The 25,629-nt window shown below is 54.8% G+C and overlaps 1 protein-coding gene across 9 annotated transcripts; it reads left to right on the top strand.

Moving 5' to 3' along the window:
- On the top strand, positions 1 to 25,573 carry LOC104858278 (neuroblastoma breakpoint family member 12). 9 transcript variants are annotated; one of them, XM_010618384.2, is made up of 19 exons: positions 1 to 29; positions 672 to 751; positions 3,061 to 3,152; positions 4,558 to 4,961; positions 5,105 to 5,580; positions 7,398 to 7,607; positions 9,316 to 9,418; positions 10,095 to 10,303; positions 13,252 to 13,300; positions 14,067 to 14,233; positions 16,843 to 16,897; positions 17,662 to 17,789; positions 18,997 to 19,075; positions 19,606 to 19,832; positions 20,759 to 20,825; positions 21,364 to 21,575; positions 22,569 to 22,620; positions 23,458 to 23,624; positions 25,419 to 25,573. In XM_010618384.2, exons 6-19 carry the CDS (start codon positions 7,472 to 7,474, stop codon positions 25,553 to 25,555), a joined length of 1,788 nt encoding a protein of 595 aa, XP_010616686.1. In that variant the 5' UTR covers positions 1 to 29; positions 672 to 751; positions 3,061 to 3,152; positions 4,558 to 4,961; positions 5,105 to 5,580; positions 7,398 to 7,471; the 3' UTR covers positions 25,556 to 25,573. The 9 variants fall into 9 exon arrangements, with proteins under 9 accessions (XP_010616686.1, XP_010616683.1, XP_010616684.1 ...); XM_010618381.3 differs by lacking the exon at positions 1 to 29 and having other exon boundaries at positions 44 to 751; positions 5,105 to 5,186; positions 5,422 to 5,580; XM_010618382.3 differs by lacking the exon at positions 1 to 29 and having other exon boundaries at positions 44 to 751; positions 4,558 to 4,683; positions 4,846 to 4,961.
- The last annotated feature ends 56 nt before the right edge of the window (positions 25,574 to 25,629 follow it).

Raw genomic sequence — 25,629 nt, forward strand, 5'->3', positions numbered from 1 at the left:
CGCTGGCCTCCGAGAGCGAGACGGAGAAGGTGTCAAGGCGCTCGCGGAAGGAGGAGGAGATGGGCCCGGGGCGGGCAGGGAGGGAGTCAGAGTCTGACAAGTTACGCAGAGTCGCACAGCGCTGACGTCTGTGAGTTGAGTCCGACCAGGCGTCCCCGACCCAGAGGTCTGGGCCATTTTCTTCTGCCTGCGCTCTTGCTGCCACTCGTCTCTTCGTCCCGTACGTCGGATAAGGGGCTTGGATTTTCCCTTGAACTCGGTTTACCTCTGAGCTTCTTGTCCAGCTCATCGCACAGCCTCTGCGGCCAGAGGCTCTGGGTTTGAGTCCCACCTCCACCAGCGCTGGCTGGATGACCGCAGAGCAGCAGGGCCTGCTTGCTTAGCGTGTGGCTCCAGGAGTCGGTCCGTCTGCGTGGCGTCTCTAGAACTGCTTGGCACAAAGAAAGCAGTCAACAACGCAATGTGAACTGTCACTTGTAGTCACCTTCACATCTGCCAGTAGAGCCTGACGCTTAGATAATCATACAATGGCTTCGCTGGAAAGAGAGCCTATCTGGCCTCGGACTTTTGTACACTGTCTTTATTCGCTGCAAAACAAACCTTAGGTTCACTGGTAGTCTCACTGGTGGTCTGATTAAGCCATCACGCTCCTCTCTCTTTTTTTTGAGAAGTGGCCCCACCACAGCTATTTCACTGGCCTTGGACGCACAGCGATCCTCCTGCCTCAGCCTCTCTAGTCCTGGCATTACAGGTGTGTCCCTTTCTCAAAGTAAGCCGTGTCACATCGCAGCCTAAGCATGGGAGTGATTGTCCATCTTTTCAGAGCTCTGGGGATTTTGGGGAAGCACAAGGCATCTTGCAGGCAGCTGGGAATCTTGCTACTACAGAATCACCGAGTTGATAGCTTCTTTCTGCCCCACTCTCTGTCTTCCTCTCCAGCTCATTGCTCCAGCCACCTCGCGTTTATTCTGCTGTCTCAGGCCTGCCTCTTTCTTTCTGCTTAGGATGGCTCTATCCCAATCACACTCCTTGGGACTGGTTTATTTTCATCTTCCAGCTTATTATCACCGCAGAGAGGCTGTCACCCACTAGGACACTTGTGCCATGCACCCTGCGGGCTCTGCCACTTCTCTGCGTCCCCGCTGGTGATTATGAGGCTTCCCCCAAGGTCAGGGTGACGGCCTTAGAGTAGTAGAGCAAAATGTCCTCGGTGCACAGGCGTAGTCTGGTGAGCTTTGTTCAGTGTGGAGGACACTGGAGGGCTCCTGGGCTGACTGGCAGGAAGTGGAAGGGGTGAGAGTTGGGGGTGCTGAGTCTCGTCCTAGTGAGTGACGGCTGGCGCCGTCCTTCCCCTTTGCAGTCACCGTCTGTATCTGGGAAGTGCCAGTGGAGCCTCCCCCCAGCAGGAGACCGAGTGGGACTCCTTGTCCTCGTGTGAGGGGTTAACCGTGGCAGTGGCCTGATGGGGGCCGGGACCGAAACGGTTGCTCTCCTTTCCCCTGCTGCTCCTCATTCCAGCCCACTCTATCCTCCCTCCTCACCTTGCAGCAGTCCCTCCTCCAGGTCTTTCCGTAAAGGTCTGTTTATGCAGTAATAGGTCTTGAGTATGCCTGGCGGTGTGCTGTGTGTTAGGATGTGGTGGTCCATGGGACGGCCATCAGGTACCTACCACGTGGCAGGGGCGGGATGGCGGGCGCCTCTGTGTGCTTTCCGTGAGCGCATAGGCGGTGGAGCCACTCTGGATGCCAGTGTGTCCATTCCTAGGAGAGTGGGTGCTACAGTGCAGCAGTCTCATCTAAAGACTGGGGAAACTGTCTCCACGAGGAGACAGACACGAGAATGGCTGTAGAGGTCCAGAGATTTAGCTCAGTGGTTCTGCCGCCTGCCTCTCAGGCACAAAGTCCTGAGTTGAATCCCGAGGACCAAAAAAAAAAGTCTGTAGAGTACTGAAAGAACTTATGAAAAGAACAACAAAAGTGGAATTAACGCAGATGGTCTTCATCAGGAAGGTGGATAAATAACCTGTGTCAGAGAAGTGAGTGAGTGGTTTACTGAGCCTTGCTGGGCCAGGAAGCAAGTTGCTTGAGAATATGCAGTATGGAGCCATTTAGTGAAACTGAAGAATGTAGAGCAATCCTATACATTGCTTAGGGGTGATAAGTGTGTAAAGAAGCACTTAAGCATAGTAAGCGCCAGGTTCCAGATCGCGGTTCCTTTAGATGTGAGGGTTCACAAGCAGCATCTGGGTGACGCTGGCTTCCTTAAGCTGGAGGATGTACAGAAGGCTGTCCTGCACTCATCTGATACCTTCCTGTGTGTGTGTGACGTATTTCAGAACTTTACAGTAGCAAGCAGTGTGTCCTGCGGTGGAGCCTCCAACCCGGAAGGGTTGACGCCCAGCCTGAGACGGAGGGGCAGGCAGGAGAAGCATAGGGAAGGGACGCGGTGACAGTTCAGTTCCAGGGAACCATGAGAGGCCAGTGTGGCTTGGAGAAGGAGGGAAATCCTCTGGAAGTGTCTGTCGGTGCTAGAAGGGCATCTGAACTTCAGGCCTGCAGAATGTGGCGACAAGAGCTCTGTGAGGGAGAGGGTGAGGGGAATGAGGAGGGTGGAGGGAGGGAAGCCAGGCCCCATTTCTCAACTTGGATGAGGTAAAAGGGTAAGAGTTGGAGAGTAGACCAAGGGAACGTCCCAGGCCAGCTAGGCCAGGTGGGCAGGCCAGGGTGCCAAGAGGGTGGTTGGAGGTGAGGTGATGTCAGGTGGGCTTGTCTGAACGGAAGGCGCTTCGGGAGCCTGGGGTCTGTCATGAGACCACCCTGGGTACTGCCTGCATGGGCACCTGCAAGCGGACTGCCTTTCAGCTCAAGCTCTGAATCTGTCACACTCGGGAGCACTGAATGATTTTTCCATGTGTCAGGGTCTGTGCATTTCAGACTCCGCAGAGCACGTTAGGATTTGCAGATGTGACCAGAGCTCAGTCTGATCAGACTGACACAAGGCAAAGGCTTTTTCCTCATGACAAGTTTAGAGTCTCACCTTGGGCTGGCTGTGTGTCCCTAGGACACCCCAGAAGCCCTCATTGCCCATTTCCAGACACTGGACGCCAGAAAGACAAAGATCACAGAGACCGCGTGCTCCCTGCCTTCTGCACGGTAAGCCAGCTGACTTCTTTGCCTTGTGATTCTGACCATTTCCTTTCCTCTTCTAGATTGGAAAGCTGCTTTCCATCAGTGCCATGTTTTCCTAAATGACCCAGCCCTGGGGAAATTTTGTTCACTGAACCTGCTGCGTGGTCCCTTGCCCTGAAGAGCCGGGCTGTGGCTGTCAGCACTGCTGTCCTGCAGTGGCAGGAGGTGCACTTTCCAAGCGGGCTGCTCCCCTGGGATGTGCCTGGGTCCGAAAGCTCTCTGGCCAGCAGCACCTTGTGGATAAAAGTGAACCCCAGCAAGCTTTGCTTTGGTCTGGACTGGGTGGTGAACAGAAGGCAGAAGCTCCGAGAGGGGCGCGTGGTGGAAGGAAAGTCGTTCTTGTAGAATGAAAGAAGGCATGAGGAAGAAGTCTCGGGCAGGGAGCAGGGGCTGACGGTCTCTGCCACCTCGGGGAGCCTTGTCGGAGCTGCCGGGCCTCGCAGGGAGCGGCTCCTGGTCTCGGTGTCCCCCAGGCTCCGTAAGGCTGCGCCGTGTCACTTCCGGGAGGGAAGCAGGGAGCGCACATCACAGCCCACGCTTCTGCTCCTCTGTGGAGGCTGCAGTCAGCCCACAGGAGGGGGAAGCGGAGGGTGTGAGCGTGGCTCTGCACTCACAGGGTGGTTGGTGCTCCCCGAGGGACAGTGACACTGACGTGAACCGATTTTCTCAGAAAGAATGAAAAGCAAAGCATTTCGGGTGGTGAAGAGTGACGGTCGTGTTCTGGCTGCTCAGCACGATGACCGGTGTGCATGGGGAAGAGTCACCGGGAAGGGTAACCGGCTAACTCATCAGCCTGGTGTCCGGCCGGTGCGGAAGTGTTGGCCTGCAGCCCAGTGGGGCCTCAGATTCCCCTCTGAGCAGCCCTGCAGGAGTCCCCCCATGCCTGTGATCTGAGGAAGTAGTTACTGAGTGTCCTGGGTGCCGGCCCCATGCTGGGTGCTGAGGAGAGGAGGCAGGAGACACTCAGTCTTCCCGGCAGGCACTTCGGGCCTTGTTTGGTGCTGCAGGTGTCACACACTACCTCAACGGAAGCCCAGGGCTGATGTGAGGTCCTGTTCCAGTGTCGGTTTTCTGTTGGACCCCATGGAGTTACTTTTGAGGCATTCGGGTAGAGTGTGGTTGTCTCTGTCCTCTGTCGATATTTAGGTCTCTGACGGTGTCCTGAGCAGGATGTCCTCAGTGGGCCGAGACCCCAGCACAGTGATATGAGTTGCAGTGAACTTGGGGTCTCTAGTCAGGCTGGAGGCTCAGGGAGGATTTCCTTATGAGGGATTCTTGGAGCGAGGTCTCCGCATGTTCTTCTCCAGGGGCTGTCACAAACGACCGCAGGCTCTGCGGCTGAAACAACAGAAGGATCTGTGTCTTGCAGGAGCCCAAGCTGAGCCCACATCCTGAGAAACCAGAAATGAAGGTGCCGATGGAAGAGAGAAAGCACCAGTGGAGGATGAGTCCCCAGAGTGGACGAGGGGTGGGGAAGCAGGCGGAGCGGGAAAAGGTTAGCGTGAGGACGAGTTGGATGAGAAGCTGAGGGGAGGCTGAGGGTGATGCGTGCCCGCCAGCCTTCCAGGCACAGCCTGAGCTGAGCAGTGTGGTCGGGAGGGACAGGGATCCCACTGGGTTCGTGCACTGGCCAAGGACCTCCCCTGGCTGGACTCAGAGCAGCGTTATGTGGCCTGGAGGCTCCCAGTCCAAGGACGGAAGAGAGACCGTGAGGCCCGGCCCCGGCCACTGGGACTGGAATTTGGAGCTGTCTCCATCGTAGATGCCCGGCAGGTGAGTGCGAGCATAGCGGGAATAACTGGGCAGGAGAAGGTAGAAAGCTCACCTTCAGCTGTTCTGCTCCAACACTGGGAGGCACGGGACGGAACTCCTGCCTCAGAACCACTGAGACTCTTCTGTCCTTCATTTGATCTCAGCCAAAGGCCAAGAAGCGATCTCCTGTCCTTCTCCACTTGCATTGGGTGAAAGTTTGCCCGCAGCATCTCTCTTGTGTATTTGGTACTCGCTCCGTTTTTCCTACCGTGTCAAAACTTGGGAGTTTAGATAACAGAAAGACTTTCCGAAAGAACCCAAAGCCCTGAGAGGGAGAACATGAACCCCAGCATGCCCAGAGCCCTCAGGCTGGAAACCAGACAGTGATGGGCAGTGACCGTGGCTCTGTGGACAGGGAAGCAGCTGCTGGGTGGGACTGCACGAGCGTTTGTGTTGATTCTCCGTCTGACTTTTCCCACAGCTACAACACCGGCCTGAAGGTAATGACTGTGACCTCTCAGCAGATCACCACCTCTGGGCTCCCAGTCGACTGAAAGCCACTCACTGCCCAGGTCTGAGGATGAGGGTGGCTGCATCAGTGTCCCCTGACTGTGTTCCTGTCAGCTGGAAAAACGAGGAGGTAAGTTCAGTAAGACTGACAAGGTCATCGTTCCCACGATCAAGACGTCCTCCGGTCCCTCTGATAATCCTTCCATTTCACTAGTTTATCCCTGAATAAAGGTCAAATAAGTACTCGCCGTGTTCAGAGAATTGTACTACTTATTTTAGCCTCAAATTCTGTATACAATACGGAAGATTGAAAACAATTTTTATGTTTGTATTGAAAACATAGGCGTGACTGTGTGACTAAAATCCTAGTTGTCTGATGCTCAGATGGTAGAGAAACAGTGAGTTTTATTTCACTAAATGAACATAAACTAAGGCCCCTGCAGGGCTGGTCTTGTTGCCCCCTCCATGCTCATCAGATATAAAAGCTCTGCCGAGCTCCAGAGCTTGGATCTGCAGGAGTTCAGCTCAGGCACTGCGTTTGCGGCCCTGTGCCTGAAGCACTGATGGTTACATGGGGGACACAGATGTGGGCAGGGCAGCCCTTACTGAGAGGAGCTTCGTGTGTTTGCACCAGGGTCGCTGAGGACTCAGGACTGTCGGTAACAACACCTGTCATGGACAGTGCTGAGCCCACCCAGAGAAAGGGAAGAGGCCGGTGACGGGGCACAGCCCTGGGCTCTCTGCCTCCTGAAGATTTAGGATGAAAGGACCCTGGAGAATCTCTCCAGAGCGTCCCACGGATGAGGGCTCACACACACTTCACGTGGGTCCCGTCCCTGGTTTCCTGTCACAGGTGAAGTTTACCTAATAACCGAAACAGAAGCCACGCAGATGTGAACTACAGAGCCTGGACAGTGTGAGGTTGGGTGCTGAATCTCCAGAAAGGTCAATCTCGGTCAGAAAGGGAAGTGGGCAGAATTCGGTGTAGGACAGGGGTCATGGCCCTGTAATATTTGAGGTTTTTAGGCTGTTTCGATCAGGGTGACACTTGCAGAAAGCTCCTGTGGTGCTGGAATACAATGTTCAGTGACCCGTGTTTACTGTGCTCCTTAATGAGGCTAAAACTACAACAAAAAGCCGCCCATCTGAGAGGAGAGGTGGAGTTAAGTTATATGAAATTTAACTGAGGTGCAGTGAAAAGCCAACAGTGTGTCAGGGAGAGGAAGGAAGCCAACATAAAAATGAAATGTGGCAAGGATGATATCACTAAAGGACGTAAACAGTTTTCAGCTTTCCTGATAGATCCACTTGGTGTTACGTACTGGTCTTCGTTCTGTACATTTCAGTGATTTAGAAATAGCGGTGAACATTCAGAAGATCATGATACGTTTTTATTCCTACATTTGCATCGTTTAGTTTTCACTTCGGTAAGAAACATGGTAAAGAGGTAGTAAGATGACTTCGGCCCTGCTGAAGATTTAATCTGTAGGGAACCGGTTTGTGTTTTGAGGGTATTATCCATACATAAGGGTGAACGCTGGGAAATACGCTCAGGGTTTTGGGGAAAGGGTACGCATCAGTGGTGCCTTTCCAAAGAGACCAGGGGCCTTGTGTGTCAGCACAGCCCGGGCAGCTGGAAGGCGGGGACTCCTGGCGTTCCGTGACATCCCCACCTTCCAGTTCTCTGCTGTAACTGTCGCCCATTGCCGGGCACACTGGGCCGTAACTGCCTCGCTCTGTCTGAGTCGCAGGCAGTACCTTCTGCTCTGAACTCAGGTTCTGGATTCTTGTTTTCACTGAGAAATTCTCAAGTGTGCTGGGGTGTTGATCGACTTGTTCTCAACAGTGAGTTCATCAGTGTGCTTACTGTCCTGCCTCGGTCCCGATCCAAGCTAGCCGATTTCCTTTGATTTTAACCTGTCTTCTGTTTGTCTTTCTTCTCCCCAGTGCTCAGTTCTACCTCTTTGGCCACAGCAGAGGTACTGTCATCAACATGACCCTCGCGTCATCAAGAGGCTGAAATGACCTGCTCTGACATCAACCAGGAATTGAATTTCCAGCTGGAGGAGAGCCAGCAGCAACTGCGAGACATGGAAGCAAACTTCCACATAGCTAAAGCTACTCTCTATGTCCTGGCAGCCGAGCTGCGGAAATTCAGTAAGTTCTGTAGGTTCACGGGCACCGTGTGATGTGGGAACTCATTTCCTCTCTGAGCAGGGCAATGTTCTCCAAGCAAGAGTCCTCTCCTCCTTCCTCAGAATACCTTACTGTAGTCTTAGAAGCTAGAAGTTTGTATTTTCCCCTCCATTGGGTGAAGATGGAAATCATTCACCTGGTGAGATGTGGGCAGAGACCAGGGTTAAACTGCCAGTTACTGATGCCTGGTGCAGGCACAGAATAGTCTGGTTTTCTCATGGAGAGGTCAGGGCATTTTGATTAGGAGCCTCTGTGTCCCCTAGAGCACAGCACCGTGCTGGTTACGCTGAGGAAAGCTGGGGATAGTGCTCCCCACAATTTTAAAGGAGCTCGGGGGATTCCGCTCCTAACTGAACGTGTAGCAGCGATTGCTGTCACCATGGAGACCAGGAACTGCCAGGAGAACAGGGAGACCTGCTCCTCGGGGCTCAGGCTCCTCTCAGGAGCCCAGGAGAGCCGGTCGCTGTGATTCGGCGGGGGCCGTGTCGGGATAACAGACTGCGGACTCTCGGGTGGGGCTGGGCAGCAGGTCCAGGTGTTCCTCAAGGTCTGCGCTGAGACGTGAGGCCGCAGGAGAGGAGGTGTCCGGGAGCGCGCGCCAGCTGCAGTCCGCCCAGGGTCACAGGCAGGGTGCCGTCCTCCCCGTCGGCCCCAGAGCAGAGCCCGCTGGCCTGTGCAGGAGCGGGGCTGTGGTGACGGAGGAGTCAGGGGACGGCGCTCGGCCGGCACCATCCCCACAGGGACCGTCACCCCTCTGAGCCCGAAGTCCTCACGGTGACCCGCGATTCCCTGGGAGGGCTTTTTGGTCAGTTGAAAGGGACTCAAAATGATAAGAGTGAACCGTGTGAAGGAGTCTCCAGATGAGTTTTGGGAACAGGCCGCCTGCCTTTCCCTCACGTCGTCCACAGACTCAGATGGCTTTGCAGGAAGAGATGTCGCGGGTGACAGAGGAGAAAGCCACCCCAGGGCCCGTGCAGGAAGAGTGTGCAGCGCGGGTGCCAGGCCGTCCTGAGCTCTAATCCGGAGTCTCGGCCTCGGTGCCCTCGGGCTCCTCCTGTTCCGTGGTCTCCCCCAGTCTCTCCGTCCCTGGGCCGCAGTGAGCTCTGAGTCCGTCGTGGTGACACTCTTGCAGCAGCACCTGGTACGGGTGCCCGCTCCCGGGGGCCCTGCTGCCACCTGAGCACCAGCTCTCCAGGGTCGGGCGTTTCCCGTCCGCTCCTTGCCATGTCGGGTACGCTGTCTCGCCACACACTGTGCACACACTGCCAGGAGAGTTTTCTTCTCTGTCTTTGAGAACCTTCATCCTCGCAGGAATCCCAGCCCACGGGAACTTTCAGCTCCACTCCAAGAACAGAGCTGGCACCGCTTCGTGCCCAGCTAAGGGTGTGAGTTCAGGGGCCGAGGGCCTGGCTGTCCAGGGGTCCCGGACCCCCATTCAGACCGGGATGTGAGTTCTGACTCTCGCACCGGCGGAGTCATTTGTCAGCGCCCTTGCCTGGCAGCTTCTGTCCTCATCTCTAACGGAGGCTGTCACACTGGAGCTGTTTGAGACCCTGGGAAATCACAAGGTGGAAATGGGAGCTGTGGAGAGCCTGGTGCTGAGCTGGCCCTGTCCCTCCATGGGCGTGGCCTGCTCTACACTGAGGCAGGTGCGTCTGTGTTTTCTCAGAAAGTACAAAGTACAAGGATGTCATCGATTCCGTGCTTGGCGAGAGGCTGCAGCCCAAAGAGCAGGAGCTGGCCGAGAAGCTTTCGCTGGCCGAGCAGCTCAGGTAAGGGTGTGTGTGCGGGGCGGGCCGTGGGAAGGTGTGCGCACCCTGAAAGGACAGCGTGGGTGTTGGAACCAAGAGCTGGCATGGGCCAGGGAGGGCAGAAGCCAGCTGGCAGGCACAGGCCCCAGGGTTACTCGAGAAAAATTAGAGAAGAATGCCATTTGTGGGGGCCCCAGCCTTTGGTGTGCTGCAGCCCCTCCCTCGTCCCTCTTTCCCGGCCCTCCCGAGTGGGGAAGGTGCATCCTTCCCTGTGTCTTCCTGAGCCTGCGGAGCTCTGGGTCCTTCACTGTCTCCAGCTACCCCACCTGGGGGAGACTCACGTCTGTGTCGGGTGTGCGTCCCAGCCCTGCACAGCGCAGCGTCTCTCTTGACACAGAAACATCTGTAGTCAAAGAGGAAGTCCCGGGGCCTCTTTAGAAAGGTTAATTCAGGAGACACTGGCTTCCTTCCAGAGGAGGAGATGAGACGATGTCCGGGGACCCTGCAGGAGCCTTTTCTGACGCAGGGAAGGGCTTCATCTCGTCTGCTGTTTCCCATGTTGTTGGCACAGTCTGGTCACCAAATATGTGCCTGAGACTGCTTGGAGGATTCCTCCGTCCCAACGCCAGGTCTGTCCCTGCGCGTGGCTCCGTTGTGCTGCCCTGCAGGCTCACCTGGTTTTCTGTCTTCCTTCTAGGGAGTCCTGTATTCTGATAGGAGAACAGCGCAGGAAGCTGTCCCAGCTGAGGCAGCAGTTAGAAGAGGGTAGCAATGAGTCGTTGCTCCTCAAGGAGCACCTGAAGGCCATCCCCACCCGGCACGACGCCGACCCCACCCTGGGCCGGGGTCTCCGAGGGCAGCTGGCTGAGGGCTGCAGGCTGGCAGAGGTCCTTGCCGGAAAGTCAGGTGAGGGGGCCACAGACTCTGAGAACCCTGAGCCGGCGCAGGCATGAGGGCTGGGGACATCGCATGCACACAGTAACTTTGTTTACAAGCCGCTCTATTCCAGTGTCATATTTAGGGCCATGGCAAAATCAGGAGTTCCTGAGTGGCCGCCTAGGAGCTAAAGGTACAGCACAGCGGTACGGCATCTACCTGTGTCCTTTGTCCCTGGTGGAGCATGGTGTTGGCTGAGCAGGTGGCATCCATCCAGGGCAAAATCAGAGGACGGAGTGTGACCGGCGGTAGCTTCTTAGAGGGAACATCATTCAGACTAAGATTTCTGTGGGTGACTGGTCCTTCCCTCGGTCCTAAATTTCTGTTTCTTAGTGTAGACAAGTGGATTATATGATCACTGCAGCTGTGTTAGGTGGGAATGGAATACCCATCAACACACTTACATTAAAACCACTCTCTTTGGGGTTGGTTATGTACTCGATCCAGTTGCACCCAATAGATGTCAAGACCTCCCTTGGAGAGAATTTCCGCTCCTGACACAGCCAGGCTGCTGCGTTTCCTTCCCTGCGAGCGAGGAGCCGCGGTGATAGTTACTAGTAACTGAGGACCGCATGTCCGTCAGGTTCACTCTGCTGTGCGTCCCGTGGGCTTGGGAACAGGTGTCATGACGTAGGCACCCTTCGCTGTCACGCAGAACGTTTCCCGCCCTAAGAGTCCACTGTGTCCATCCCAGCACGCATCCCTCCCTCACCCCGATCCCCGAAGGCCCAGCCCCTGTATGATCAGCCATGTGGTTTGCGAGGATTTCCTCCCAGGGTGCGGTCACCGGTGAGCGGTCTCAGCAGTGGTTGATGTCGTTGAGTCCAGCTTGCTCGCCCTTTGCTTCACGCACTGTGCTCTCTGTGTCCTGTCTGAGAACTGAGGTCCCAACCCAAAGTCGGCTCGATTTCTGTTCCTTATTCATCGTGTTTTGTGAAAATTTGGTGGTTTTCACTCTACCCTAAAGTCACTCTGATTTAATTCTCTGGAAAGCCGGTCTCAGCAGTGGTTGATGTCGTTGAGTCCAGCTTGCTCGCCCTTTGCTTCACGCACTGTGCTCTCTGTGTCCTGTCTGAGAACTGAGGTCCCAACCCAAAGTCGGCTCGATTTCTGTTCCTTATTCATCGTGTTTTGTGAAAATTTGGTGGTTTTCACTCTACCCTAAAGTCACTCTGATTTAATTCTCTGGAAAGCATATAGTCTCTAAGGACTTTGTGTGTGTGTGGCCTGTGACTGCTTTCCCAGCATCTTTTTATGAAAAGGCTCGTTTCTCCATGGAGGCCCGGCTCCACTGTGAAGTCTGCTTGTGAGGTCCCCTCCTTCGCCGTGACATCAGCGATACTTCCGTGTTTTCATTTTATACTGGAAATTGTTTAGTAGGGATTTTCATATCCTTTCGTTGCTACCTTTCTGTAACACATGTCATTTTTGTGGCTATGAACTCTACCTATATCATGCTGTTTTTTCTGAGATGCTTTTTAAAACGTGCTTGCTGAGCAGCTTTATTGAAAACAGATACTCTCAGTGTTTATTTGTCTGAGCTAGCTGTCTTTTGTTTTCCCTTCCGAATTCAGTGGGTAGATATTGGATATTGGGTAGTCTTTGTTTCCACCCATCCCCCTCCGTTCTTTTCTGTTTCTATGATCTCTAAAGAGAAATCTCATAGAGTTCTCCCCTGTGACACCTTTCAGCCTTACTTTCAGGTTTCCTTGCTGTCTCTGTTTCTCTGACGTTGTCATGTGCTCGGACTATGTGTGGGTTCCTCGTGACTACCCTGCTTGTGCTCAGAGTTTCTACCTGCTTCTCTGTGTAGTTACCTTAGGGGCTTCCTCAGGTATGGTTACTTTAAATATTTCTGCTGAGCTTGACTCTCTTCTGCTATCTTTATCATGCATCGGTTTTACCACTTAAAATTTTCACAGTGTTTTCACATGTTCCCTTCTCTTCTGTGCTGTCTTTTTTAGTGATTCTGAGATGGAACTGGGGGTCTTGTAATGACGGGCATGTGCTCTACTCTTGAGATGATCCACCCAGCTACCAGCTAGGAGCTCCTTTTTTACTCTTTCATTCTCGTTCTCCTCGCGTTTGAGTTCCGAAAGATTCTGCCAGCATTTGGGGTGAGGTTAGGGGAGCCCATCAGCCTTCTGCTATGGTTGTTGGTTATCCACCATTTGCTTTCAGTTCTGTCTACCTTGCCCATTAGAGCTGTCAGCCTATAGCCCTAGAGAACACAGCTTTGAAATTCCTCTTCTGAGAACTCTAAATTTAGTTTCTCTGGTGTGTTTTCAAAAACTGTCCTTTGTCTCTGGGCTGTCTTGAGATTGTCTGTTGGAAGCCCCCCGAGATAAACTGAGTGCCGTGAGTGGAGGTCACCTGACGTTTTGGGATGGTTTCCATTTCTCTGGCTGGGGTTCCGCTCTGTTGCGTACGAATGTGCTTTAACTCCAGGTACCACAATCAAATGTCCCTCCGGCTGTTTTACTTTTGTGTACATGCGTGTCTGGGTAGTTCCGCAATTCCTTCCGTTTTGCTCCTCTGCTCTCACCTGAGAGCCCTGGTGATGGGTGGGCAGGTGTGGAAGGATAGGAAGCAGGGCACGGCCTGTATTGTAGTCTCTGTTTCTAGTGAGTGTGAGCCCAGGGCTGTCACCTTCCCAGGGGTGTCTCGGTGTCCCTACTTCCTCTCTGCTCCGTGTACCCCACCCGAATTGCCAGCGCACCACCAGAAATATGGTTGGCAAGAAAGCACACAGTTCTCTATGTAACAGGGTCCTCCTGTGCTGCCTCCAGAGAGGAGAACTTACACGCCCCCCAGGTCCATGGATATTTCCGTTCCCACCACTGCAGAGGCCGTGGGGTCTCTCATGGTGCACGGGAGCTCCTCCGTGCCTCACTGGACATTTATCATTTTCATTTCAGAAAGTCTGGAGGAGGAGAGTGGAAAGGACTGTCAATCACTGCTTCCCAGGTAACAGTGAACATTCAGGGCCTCGACTACCATGGGGACAGTAGGAGGTGGCTCCCAAATGCATAGACCAGGAGGTGAAAAGGACCCCAGATTTCACCTGCAAAGGGAAGCAAAATCTCCTGCTGATGTAACCTCAACCAAATAAGAACACCTCTAGTACCCAGCTGGCCATTGCCCCTGTGGTACTGGTCTGTCCCTCAGTGGACATCCACAGCCTCACTACAACTTTGGATTCACGGAATCCTCTCTGCTCTGTTGTGTGGAGAAGTTGAGGCGGAGATGCAGGCCTGGTTCTGCGTGGGTGGCCCTAGCCAGTTGGCAGGTAGTTCATGCTGAAGAACCTAGCAAGATCAAACACCTGTCTGTCATGTCACTGTGTGTGGGAGAGTGTGGACTGCTGCCCTCTCGGACTCTGCATGTGTTAGGGGCAGTGACTGCCACCACATGGGAAAGTCAGCCCGCTTCCTAGAGAAGGTGGACCCTGCTGTGGTTCTCGGGTGTCCTGCGGGTCGTGATTGTATCACACAGGGAGCCCTGCGATTCTGTCCTCATCTGTTCGCCGTGCAGCCCACACACTGAGCCCTCGCTCCGTCTCCTGCATCGGGGCAGCTGCACCTGTCCCCTCCTAGGGAGGGTTTCCTTTCTCCTTGGGTCCTTTCCTTGGGTCTGGCCCCTTCCAATCTGTGACCGCTCCCTTCCACCTCTCTCAGGACCACCTGGCACCTTCCATGCCATCCTTCTTGTTTTCGTGCCTTCATCCCACCAGGGTGAGCACAGGAGGAGTGGACAAGCAGGGGGAACACGTCCCTCGGGACTGGCAAGATGACGACCAGGAGCAGCCGTCTGGTCCCGGTGAACCGAGTGACCGCCCGCAGCCTCCCTGCAGCGCGGCTCTCCCGGTGGATGAGATCTCCCCTTCTCCAGATGCAGCTCGTGAGTCCTCCAGTCCGAAATGATCTCTGCTGGTCCTCAAGCGTATTTCTGGGGATCCAGTGGCAAATCCAGGGTGGTGAGCACGGCCGATGAGACGTGAGAGATGAAAGAGGCGGTAAGACTCGGCACCACCTCGGAGCCCGTGCCTGGCAGGCTCTGCAGGACGTCCCTGGGAGGCTGCGGCGGCTGATCTGGCCTGCAGTGCTCTTGCCGATTGTTGGTCCCGAGTGGCGAGCTTTCATCTTTAGGGACCGTGCACGCGCCGTTCCCCTTGAGTCTATCACTGGAGCTATGCTCGGCACCCTTCCTCCACTCCAGTCAGCGTCCCTGTGTGTTCCAGCTCGGTTTGTCCGTGAGAAGCTGTCCTCTGCCTGCCAGCACAAGCTCGCTCCTTCACTGTCCCCGTGACTCCTGAAGGCGGAGCCTGGGCCCTGGCTCTCTCCACCCTCCGCACTGAAAAGGCCCTGTTCTCTGGGGAGCCCAGATCCTTCCTCCCTGAGGCTCTGTAGCATCCGGGGGACCCATCGGACGGCCGCAGGCACCTTCTCTCAGTGCCTCCCACAAGCAGAGCATCTGATGGGATGAGCGATGGTTCAGGGACAGGGCCCAGCGACACTCAGAATTAACCTTGTGTAGTGTTTTAGTCCTGCCCTCGCCTTCGTAGTGTGTGTGTGTGTGTGTGTGTGTGTGTGTTTGCAGCGTATGAGAAAGACGTCGCCCTTGGGGATCTGGGGTGTGCACGTACCATGTCTGGATCGGTTTTACTCTCCCTCACCCAGCACCACGCCCTCCCCTCCTCGTCTTTCCTCAGCCTCCCTTTCCGCTTCAGAGTCTACCCCCTATTTCCTGTTGTCCGTCTTTTGTTTGACTGTTGAAACTATTTATTCTTTGGCTCTCTCACATTGGAGTCCCTGTTATATTTCAACCTCCGCGGTTTATTTTTCTGCATAATTATGATCTCAGTGTCCACCCACTTTCCCGTCAATGTCTCCAGTTTACCTTTCCCGTGGTTGAGTAGCATTCCGTGTGTCTGTGTGCCACCTTCTCATTGTCCGTGCGCCTTTGGTGGTCTGTGCACCACTTCCACATTTTACCTGTAGTCTTGTACTAGTATAAGCGTCCGCGTCACTTTTGCTTTGCTTGAGCAGAATCCCTGACACAAGTGGAAGGAGGAAAGATTACTTTGGCTCACAATTTGTAGGTGTTTGGATCCATAGTTGTCTGGTTCTACGACTAGGTGGCGTGTTAGAAAAGAGAGTTGATGGCACGGCAGGCAGGAAGCAGCAGAGGCTCGAGGCAGGAGGAGGAGGGACCCTCAGTGACCACAGTGACCCTCTCCTGTCCTCCCACTGGGCTTCGCCTCCCAGCATCACATCCAGATACAAATCCACCCATGGACTAACCCCGTATCACACCCATGATCCAGTCGCTTCCCAAAAGCACCGCCTCTGAGCACAGAAGGCACTGGGGGGACATCTCGATGGAAGCCATAACGGTGAGCATGCATGTGCGTGCAGTACTGTGGTGTGATGACTTCCAGTCCCGTGCAGCTGCCCAGAGACAGCAGCTGGGTCCAGTGCAATTCTCTCCTGAGTGTTTTGAGGAAAGTGCACACCGATTTCCAATGTGGTGGCACTAGTTTACATTCTCCCAAGCAAGGCAGAAAGGTCCTTTTCGCCTACCAGCTGTCAAGCATTTGTTCCTCAAAGTAGACATTCTAACCAGAATAAGACAAACTCTGGTGGTGTTTTGATTGGAATTTCTTGAATTGCCAAGATGCGCAACATATTGTTAGGTGCTTCTGGGCCATTTCTATTGCTTTTCACGAGGATGTGTTGGTTTCTTTGCCCAACTTTTGCTGGGAGTCAAACTCTAGGACAGGAGTGAGGCACAGAGGTCAGGTGTGTCACACAGTCGGCATGCCCGGAGCTTTTATATTTAACATCTAATATTGTTGAGTTCTCGTATTTCTAGATATTAGACCTCTGAGGAATTGGCTGGCAAAAATGTCTTTCGATTTGGTAGTTCTTTGCTCATTCTGTTGGTGGTTTGCTTTACTTTGCAGAACCTTTTTGATTTTATGCAATTCCATTTGTAGATTTTGTAGATTTTTAGTATTACACGGTGGGCATTCTGCTGAGGAAGTCCACGCCTATGCTTTATTTTAAAGAGTTTGTGGTTTTATCCCCAGATCTGTGGTCCACTTGGGTTCGCTTTTAGCACAGGGTGAGAGAGATGGGCAGAGTCAGTCTTGTGCATGTGGATGGCCAGTTTCCCGGCACTATTTTTCCACAGCCGCTCTTTCCTCCAGCGTAGGTTATTGGCCCCTTAGTCAAACATCCAATGGCTGGAGGTTGTTTCTGCGCTCTGTACTCTATTCCGCGTGTCCATTGTCTGTGTGTATTTCGGTGCCATTCTGTCTCTCGTCTGCCCGGAGACGGAAGTGAGGAAGCCTTCCCCTTCCTTAGGAGACAGTCTGAGACTCCTGAGGATGTTTCCCTGAGTGTCCCATTCTCTCACTGAGAGCCGTTCATCCGATTCCATTGCCACAGGGGTGTGTACTGGGTCTCCAGGTGAGTTTATGTCGTGACTGCTGTGTGTGTTTGCAGAACCTCAAGACACCCTGAGCCAACAGGAAGAGGAGGAAGAGGCAGGGGTAACCTGGTGAGTGTGAAAGGTCATGGCCTGTGAAGTGGTGGCCTCTAAGGTCTGAAGTACAGGGAAAAGCAGGAGGTGTTCAATTTCCCTACTTGATCCATTCTGCCAACCCAGAACTGAACTATTTTCAGAGCTTTTTGTCTCGATTGCACCTCCCCTTAGTTTGCAGGTTCTGTCACCTGGAGTCACTGTCGCCCACAGAGAACTAGGCTCAGGTTTCCCTGCATTCCGGGCAAGGAAGCTCTGCATTCTCCTGGGGGAGGTGGCTGGGAAGAGACACTCCCCGTCTTCCTGCCGTTTGGCCTTAGTTGGCTGGAGGGGATTGCATAGCACAAAACAGAACCGGACCAAACAGCACATCCCATGGAAGTTCAGTATTGTAAGGACGGGCTCGGCAGACCCGGGATCGCTGGGCTTCCGCATTTCCCCTGGTGCCTTCCTTTCCGGGGTCCCTGCAAGTACCATGGAGCCCAGTGCTCTGGTGTTGGGGCAGCTGCGTGCTTCTCACTGTGTGCACATCACACCTGCTCATACTCAGCTGCATCTACCCCTCCAGCCCCTTTATGAAATCTTCTTCTGAGTGGGGACTCTGGGAATTGCTAATGTGTGCAGGCTGCTGGGCCTTTCCTGGCATCCTCCTGCCCCAGCATTGTGACTTCTGAAGAATGCCCCCTGTGTCTCGTGTGGCCTCTCTTTGGGCTTCCAGGGTGGACCAGGTGATTAGCTGTGAATTCCAGTCCTTCACGGTTGCCGTGCTGTTCTCCTTACAGGTACCTGGAGGATGGCGATGATATCAATGATTCACTGTCGTACACTTTAGATAGAAGTTATTTGATGGTTTCCACCTGCCGGGACTCACCAGCGCCCCCCAAGCCTTCCAAGACTCCAGTCTTCCTGGGTGAGGAGCCTGGGGTTCCCTCTCCTCTGGGTGAGGCCAGAGAGTGCTCCCCGCTCCCCGAGAAGAGATTCAGGCTCCTGGGTGTCCCAGCCACCTCCGCGTGCTTTGTGCTCAGCCTTGTCTGCAGGTGGGAGGTGTCCTCAGGCGGGCCCTGTGGGGACCTCGCTGTGGGTCAAGCTCTAGGGAGGGCTGAGGCGCAGCAGTCAGGTGTGTCAGGCAGCGCGCAGTCCTCCTGACTGCAGGCCACAGGCCTTTCACCTGGTGCTCCCTGGGAAACGCAGCAGGTGGGTCCGGAGCAGCAGGGCTGTGGAGAGCCAGGACGTCCCACAGACACTGACAATGCTTTTCTACATGGACTCCTTTTCTGCCCAAAGGCCCGTTTCGTGTTGCGTACCATATCTTCTTGTTGACTTTTGTGTGTGTTTTCTTTTGACATTGGGGACTCAAGTCATTTGCTTTGCCCCGATCCACATCCCCAGCCCTTCTCAATGTGTTCGCTTGAAGGCAGATTCTCTCTAATCACTCCGTTGCACAGATAGACTTCGAAGCCACATAATTGTCCTTTGTGAGCAGCGTCCCTTTCATAGCAATAATTCTTTGTGGGGACCTTCGTCTCCCCTGTATTTTTGGAGACCATAGAGTGGTTTCTACGCTCTGAGCTTAGGTCCTGCTCGGTGTCATGCTCTCAATAAGCAACCCTCCAAGGTCTAAGTGCGTACACGGGCTGTGCTTGTGCATGGAATTTTGGAAGCATCCTGAAACTGCACCCCAGCACCCGCACCCTGTACCCGTAGCCAAGGGTCCTGTGCCTTCGTGAGCACCCAGGATTCATTGTCTGGAGAGCTGGTATCTTTCTCCTCAGTGTCATCTCCGTGTCTGTTCTTTACAGCGGATGCACTTGGTGGGGCCGGTGGCAGCAAGAGCTCTAGGTAGCAGTTAGGAAAGTCCCTAGGATCAGAGGGGAAGATGCGTGCTTAACCGTGTCGCAGCGTGCAGGCCAGGACCCTGCGTTGCCGACCTGTCAGAACAGGGGCTGTGTTCCATAGCTTGGGAAACAAGCCCTCTACTTCCCACAGAAACTGTGCTAGGCCCTGCAGTGTGGCGCTGAGCATGCCCCATTTTACACAGAGCACACGGACCTCCATGGGCCGCAGTGTGTGAGGCAGGGTGGCTGTGATGTGACCTTCCACATCTGATTTATTCACAGCAAATCAGACTCCCTGTGAGGATGAGGATGCACCGGAGCCAGAGGCCCCCAGGAAACTGATGATCGGGGATCAGCGACGGTAACTGTGGTGACAGGGAGACCTCGTGTGCACATCCCAGGGGCACAGATGTCCTGGGTTCACCTGTTCCTCCCATCACGGCCACAAATGGGCGTTTAGGAATGTTGCTCACTTTGTTTGGTTTTCTTGTATCGCATGTCACTTCTTACTAATTTCCTAAGTTACCCAAAGGACAAGTCAGGGACCAGCTCGGTGCTCATGGCTTCAGCCTTCACACCTGTGTGACCAGTTCTCTACGGTGAAAGCAGGGTAGGAAGGCGGGACTGGTCTCTGCATTCGGATCCTGAGTTCTGTGCCACATGTTTCATAAGCAGAAAGCGAATTATTAAGAAAAACTTTGACCAAGCCTAGTGTCTTTGTATAGAGGGGCTCAAGAGCTCACTTGCTTTGCCTGTGAATACTGCAGACCTTTCAAGCCCTAGTCACCGCTCATGTGGAGCTTTCCCTTGGAAGAGCTCCCCTGGGATGTGCTCAGAGAATGCCCTCTCCACGTGCCTGTCGCTATCTGGGCCCCATCTACACTCCTCTAGGCCCCCCTTCCTCTGGACATGGTGTGTCACGATCCAGGACAACGCCCGGAAGCTGACCCAACACCGTGAGCAGCTACGGAAAGGGAAAGAGGCTGCCTTCTCCCTTGGACAGTGTCTCCGGCGCCTCTTTACCCAGGAAGAACCTGCTCGTGCGGTTCAGAGACACAGAGAGGAACTGGTGGAGGCCTGCAAGCTGGCCGACCACCTTGTCCTGCAGCTGCACATAGGTGAGGGGACCCCAGGCCCTGAGCACATGAGCCATCCCGAGGTCCCTGCTCACAGGCCACTCCACACTCCCTAGGCGACCCCTTTACCAGCTTTAAGCTTTCCCATCACATCTTTGCCAAGACAAGTGAGGACGGGAGGCTAGGAAGTCGGGGACACCATGCGGGCATCCACTGTAAGGACCAGAGGCAGCCTGTAGAATGAAGAAAGCTGGACAATTCTGGAGCGTCTGGTGCTGTCCTTGGTGCTGACCGGTCTCCTTATGGTGGAGCGCTAGATGGATCTTTGAGAAATGTCTCTTCCTTGAGCTCACCTGGTGACCCGTGCTTGCATGTAGTTGTGTAAAAAATGTAGGCATGTTTTCTAAACCAGATTGGAAAAGGAAAAAGCTTTGTGTCACGGTAGAGAAGGAATTCACTGTGGATGAAATGGTGGTGGGCAGGATGCTGTACAGGAATCATTTCCTGCACAGAGGATTTTCCTGGAGGACAGAGCAGACACCACCCTGCAGTGCTTGGTGGTGCTTGGAATAGCAGAGGGGCCCAGGTCAGCGCTCCCTGTCCTCGTCCCAGAGAAGGGACTTGGCGTCGCGCCGAGGGAGAGCTGGGAAGGGAGAGAGGCCCCGCCTAGGCACCAGGCTCGTGTCCAGAGGGAGGTGAGCAGAGCAGAAGTGTGGAGGGAGCCGGACCAGTGCAAAACGCATTTTAACCCGACCCCACCAGGACATCAGTCCTTTTCCTGAAGGGTCACAGAGCCACGCCAGATCATTTCTCTGAAGAGAGTATGGGAGCATTCCGTACAGCTCCTTCCCTGTGTCCTAAAATCGAACAGAAAAAATGACACCATCTCTTTAAAAATGATGTCATCGTGCCCAGAGAGATCAGCACGACACCGACACGTATCTGACTAGACGTTTCTCAATTTGCAGCAAACTGTGGAAGCAGGACAGGCAAGGAAGAGAAAGAGCCACTTTACCAAGTGGACGATCAGAGCAGGTAAGACGGGAAGAGGGTCCATGAAAGGACGACGAAGCGTGCGGCCACAGTCGCAATTGCAGAGGGTGCACAGGCGGCTGGCTTTGCTGGCTTCATTCTCCCAGCCCACCACGGCCTTCCTCATAGCGAGGCTTGCATTTTCTCTGGTACTTGGAGCGCTCATCCGAGTCTGTCTCGGGATTTCCTGTCCTCCCAGGTCACACCTGTCCTCTTGTGTGTGTGAATGATTTACATTCCATCCTCTGAGCTGATTGCCCAGGACTTCACTGAGAATTAGGCAGTTACAAACTTAGGTACACACACGTGTATGTACGTGTAGCCTGCCACACATTCAGAGGAAAAGAAACTGCAACCACCTGGGCAGTGTGCTGATGTCAGGATCTACTCAATCGAATAGGATATTTAAAATATTGAGGCTCGTTGTGAGGAGTTCTCTTTTGAGAGCTTTAAATGATATTTTCATAGGAATCACTGTCCCAAGCCTATTGAACGATCATCCACTGAGCTGTAATTTTTGATTTCCCCTCTTCTCCCTTAGCGATTTCAGCTTCCTGATTCAGGCTCAGGCCCGAGAGCTGACCCAGTTAAGGAAGAAGTTGGAGGCAGGAAGAAATGTCGCATTCATCCTCCAAAAACATCTCAAAGACCTCATCACGGATAATGACTTTGGTGAATCCCAAGGGCAGAGCCTCCTACAGCTGGCAGAGTGGCGCAGGCTGGCTGAGCGCCTGACCCTCCAGCTCGGCTCAGGTGAGGGGGCCGCAGGCCCTGGTCAGACTGGGCTTCTCCGAGCCCCAGCTCCTGGAGGCCCCAGCAGACGGGTCGTCTCTGCAGCGCTCCCCTTCCCGTCTGCATTCTCCTGAGAGTCTCAGCCCATCAGGGAGCCGCATTGGGGGACAGAGGAGGAGCGTGTGGGGTGGGGTCCACACGATTCCCTCTCGCTCTCCTCCCTGACAGAGGGGCTCCTGACACCAGCAGCCCTCATCGCCGTCCTCGGGGCAGGGAGGGACGGGGGAGTTGGGTTAGATTTCTGTCACCCTGGGGTGAGGATGGTTTTTCCCAGTGTCTTTGCACCGACTTCATTATGGCTGATGGGGTGTTGATCCTTCTGGAAGAGCTGTTCCCGCATCTCTAAACTGTCCCGGTGTGTGTTGTGTCACACGCACAGTACTCAAATAGGGATTTCTCTCGGCGGGCCGAGTCACTCCGGGCGTTTCTTTGAGGACTTGATGTAGTAGAATGTAGTCCTGGGTTTGAGGACACTGGGACTCTGCAGCGTACGCAGGAGACCTCCCTGAACAAATGGCAGACCGAGCATGTGGGGTGCTGGGGAGTCCCTGGTACGTTGTGCACTGTGGGCCAGGTTGTTTCCTCTTTCCTTGGTGGGAGGAGTACGTGGGGTGAGAGAGCCGTGGTGAGATGTAGGTCCACAGACCTCGTAGATCTACTGCATGACAGGAGGGGCGGTTCCGGGCCCGGCAGACCAGGGTCCGTGTGAACTTGGCCCTGTAAAGCGCAGTGCCCGCCGGCATAATCATCCCAGATGGGGACTTTTTGCGTGAAGGAGCTGATGCACCCCGTGCTGTTTCTGCTGCGCTGACACAGGTCACTCAGTGCAGTTCCCTGTGTCCATCTGCAAACCCTGCGTGCTCCTTCGTGTCCATGCACTGAGGTGGGCAGGGTGGGCGTGGGGGAAGGGGCACCGTGCAGTGACTGTCTGCGCCTCTCTGAATTTGCTTACAGAGCACCACTGCGACACGGAGGACGAGGAAGAAACAGAGTCCCTGGACTCCAGGTGACCAGCATGGTCAGGGCTGTGAGCCAGTGACGGGAGCGGGGCTGTGTGAGAGGCAAGAGCCGGGGTCGGGCGTGGCCACCGACTTCACAGTCGGGGAGAAAAGCCTGCCCGTGGCTGTGGCGTCATTCACCCAACCACAGGCTCCACGGCCTTCGGCAAGGCGCGGTGTGTCCCCTGGGGATTGGGAGAGGGCGTCTGTGCAGGGAGAACTAAGCAGTCTTGGGGCGTTATTGTCCTGAAAGACGCCGCAGAGGTTAGAGTCAGGATCACACGCACATTGTCTCTCTGAACTGCTGCGCCGAGTGCGTGGAGAGCTGAGGCACAGCAAGGAAAGTTGTAGATCACCCGACAGGAAATTATGTCTTGTCTCAATATTGCTAAGCAAAGGCTTAGAAGGCCCAAGTTCTCGTGCAGTCTCCGCCACTGGAGCCTGTATTCCCGGGACCCTGTCAGATCCCCACAGTTCACGCACAGGGTGGGGCCCTGCTGTGGCTCTCACTGCGGGCTCCCTGTCCTGACTGTGCCCAGCGGGAAGCTGGCTCTCTCCCCTCGTCACTGCTTATCTGGACGGTGCCCTGGGCAGAGGCGCCTCTCTTCCCTGCACGCTTTTCTCTTTCTGTCTATCTGTCTGGCTCTGTCCCTCTCTTTGTATCTGTCAAATTCTCGTAGTAGGCAGCAGTGCCTGAGTCAGAGGGGAACAGTTTCCTCCTGTCTTTTGTAGCAAGGGTCAGAGGTGTTGGAATTCACCCCGAAGCTTTGAGGCCCACTTGGGAAGCTGTGCTTCCTCATCCATCTTGACTTTGTCTTTGTTCCTCCGTTTCTCCCCTCCCTCAGTGATGAGCAGCAGGATGAGAAAGTGGATGAACTCCTGTCAGGTTCAGTGGCGGAGCGCTCCCTCCTCGGTCCTGGGCGTCCTGACCCACCTTACCAACAGCAGCATTGCATCAGTGTTGCCGTCCCTGCAGAGGAGCATGAAGCGAGTCCTGCACAGGATGGAACCAGTGAGTCCCCCAGCATCCCGCTGGAAGTGCGTCTCCTGAGTCCAGGATCCCCCAGTTCTGTGCTCGGCTCCGGTGTCGGCTGAGAGAGGCATCTGCGGCCGCCCGGGAGGCCCCTTAGGGTGCAGCACTCCATGCAAGACTCCATGGGGACTTGTTTGATTGGGGCCTTTCCCGGTCAGGATGTAGAGGAAGCAGGAACCTGACCGCTGCACACAGCTGACACAATACAGAATGTTGAGGTTGGTGCCAGAGAGATCTCACAGGGCAGCACCAGAATCGACTCTTTCAGGGAGCTTAGGGACAGGGGACAGATTAGTTTCTTGCCATCCTGAGGCTACATGAGGAAGACAGAGACACAGGAACCCAGGATGTCTGGGGTTGGCTGCGATCCAGTGCTTTCTGACCCCAGAGCCGAGGGTGGCAGAGCGGGAGACTGAGTGAGCTGGCCGCACAGGACCTTTGAGAAGGAGCTGCAGGATGAGGCAGAGTCCTTGGAGAGAACCTGGCATCCAGCCCTGTCCAGCTCCCTCCAGTTCTCACGTCCTGTTTTCCCTGCTTGGCCGTTCATTAAAAAGTAGATTGGTGGGTTGAAGATGTTTTCCCTCCACTCCATAGCAGGTATTCAGAGTCCTGCCAAGTGTCCAGAGAGGCTTGCGATGAAAGGATAAACAATATCTTGAGCAAGCATGGTGACACCGCTGACGAGCCTGTCCCCTGGCCTGTGAGGAGGACGCTGGGAGACACCTGGGGCCCGGCTGAGCTGAGGGAGGGGCAGCCATGTCCCGGGGAGGCTCTGTGTGCAGACACCGGGGCAGTGTTGCTGGAGAAGCACCGGGGCTGGAAATCAGGCGTCAGAGGCGAGGTGAGGCCTCCAGTCCTTGAGTGGGCAGCACAGAGAAGTGTATGAGAGGCAGGCCCAGCATAAGCCAGGACTGCGGAGGCAAAGAGCAGTGGCCTGGGGCACACGGCAGTGGTCAGAGCTCCTCAGGAGGCTGAGACAAGATGGTCACGTGAGCCTGGAGTTCCAGACCAGACTGGGCGCCACTGTGAGGCTACCTCTCCACATTAAAAACAAAACAGAAGCGGAAGCTCTGCTGAGATACTCAGTGGGGTGGAAGTGCAGAAGCAGAGGGGGAAGAGGGGAGCAGGTGTGCATCGGGGCACAGAGAGGAGGGCCCTGTCTGGTGGACATGCAGGAGGATGAGGCAGGACAGACACCTGAAACACAAGGTGAGGAAAGGGCAGCGGACCTCGGTGGGAGCAGCTGTGCAGAGGGAGGAGAGAGGCCCACAGCAGGCCCTGTGGCCCGCATCCCCTCTGAAATGCAGCGTTGGCCTAAGGCGCCTGGCAGCCTTGTACCGCACAAACCCCTCAGCCCCCTGGGTTCTGTCACAGGAGATATCAGCATGGTCCTCTGCTCCTAGCCACCACCTCTGTCTCTTCTCATTGTCCTGTCCTGTCAAGGTCCCAGGTCCCTGCCGGCACCGGCGTGTAAACACGCCTGCCTGTGTCTCACTGTGTCCCTGACGCCGGGTCCCAGCCCCGGCGCTCTCCCCGTCCCGGAATGCGAGCTTCCTCCTCTCTCCGTAGCCCAAGGTCTTTCCTCCGCCTGCGTGGCCTCGGTTCAATCTCCACACCACCAGCAGCGCAGTGTCTCGTGGAGTACGGGGTCAGCCCTGCAGGAATTTTCCTAGAGAGCCACTATTTTAGATTTCACGAGCAGCGTGATAAAGGATTGTTGTCACTGTGGCCTAGACTGGGTGCGAGTGGCGTTGTGTGATCTTGTTTCCCGAGGTCAGGGACATTCTGCCCACTGCCACAGGGGACCTTGCAGTTCTTTTGGAAGACGCAACCTGATATTCTGCTCATGGTGTCCTGTTCTCAGCCCAAGAACACTGATGCCTGTGTGTCCCACAGCACAGGGTTTGTAACGGGTCACGAGGTGAGTGTGTGTGGTGACCATCGTGTGTGCGTTGTTTGCAGAACCTGAAGGCATCCTGAGAAA

This window comes from Fukomys damarensis, unplaced genomic scaffold (genome assembly GCF_012274545.1).
Source record: "Fukomys damarensis isolate Sample0158 unplaced genomic scaffold, DMR_v1.0_HiC HiC_scaffold_32, whole genome shotgun sequence".
In the NCBI taxonomy this organism is placed as follows: Eukaryota; Metazoa; Chordata; class Mammalia; order Rodentia; family Bathyergidae; genus Fukomys; species Fukomys damarensis.

What these genes read in the sequence shown, in the direction of transcription:
- LOC104858278 (XM_010618384.2), top strand. Translation starts at nt 7,472, where the DNA reads ATGACCTGCTCTGACATCAACCAGGAATTGAATTTCCAGCTGGAGGAG. An exon ending in AGCCGAGCTGCGGAAATTCA is followed by an intron (nt 7,608 to 9,315) that starts GTAAGTTCTGTA and finishes GTGTTTTCTCAG; the next exon opens with AAAGTACAAAGTACAAGGAT. An exon ending in GGTCCTTGCCGGAAAGTCAG is followed by an intron (nt 10,304 to 13,251) that starts GTGAGGGGGCCA and finishes TTTTCATTTCAG; the next exon opens with AAAGTCTGGAGGAGGAGAGT.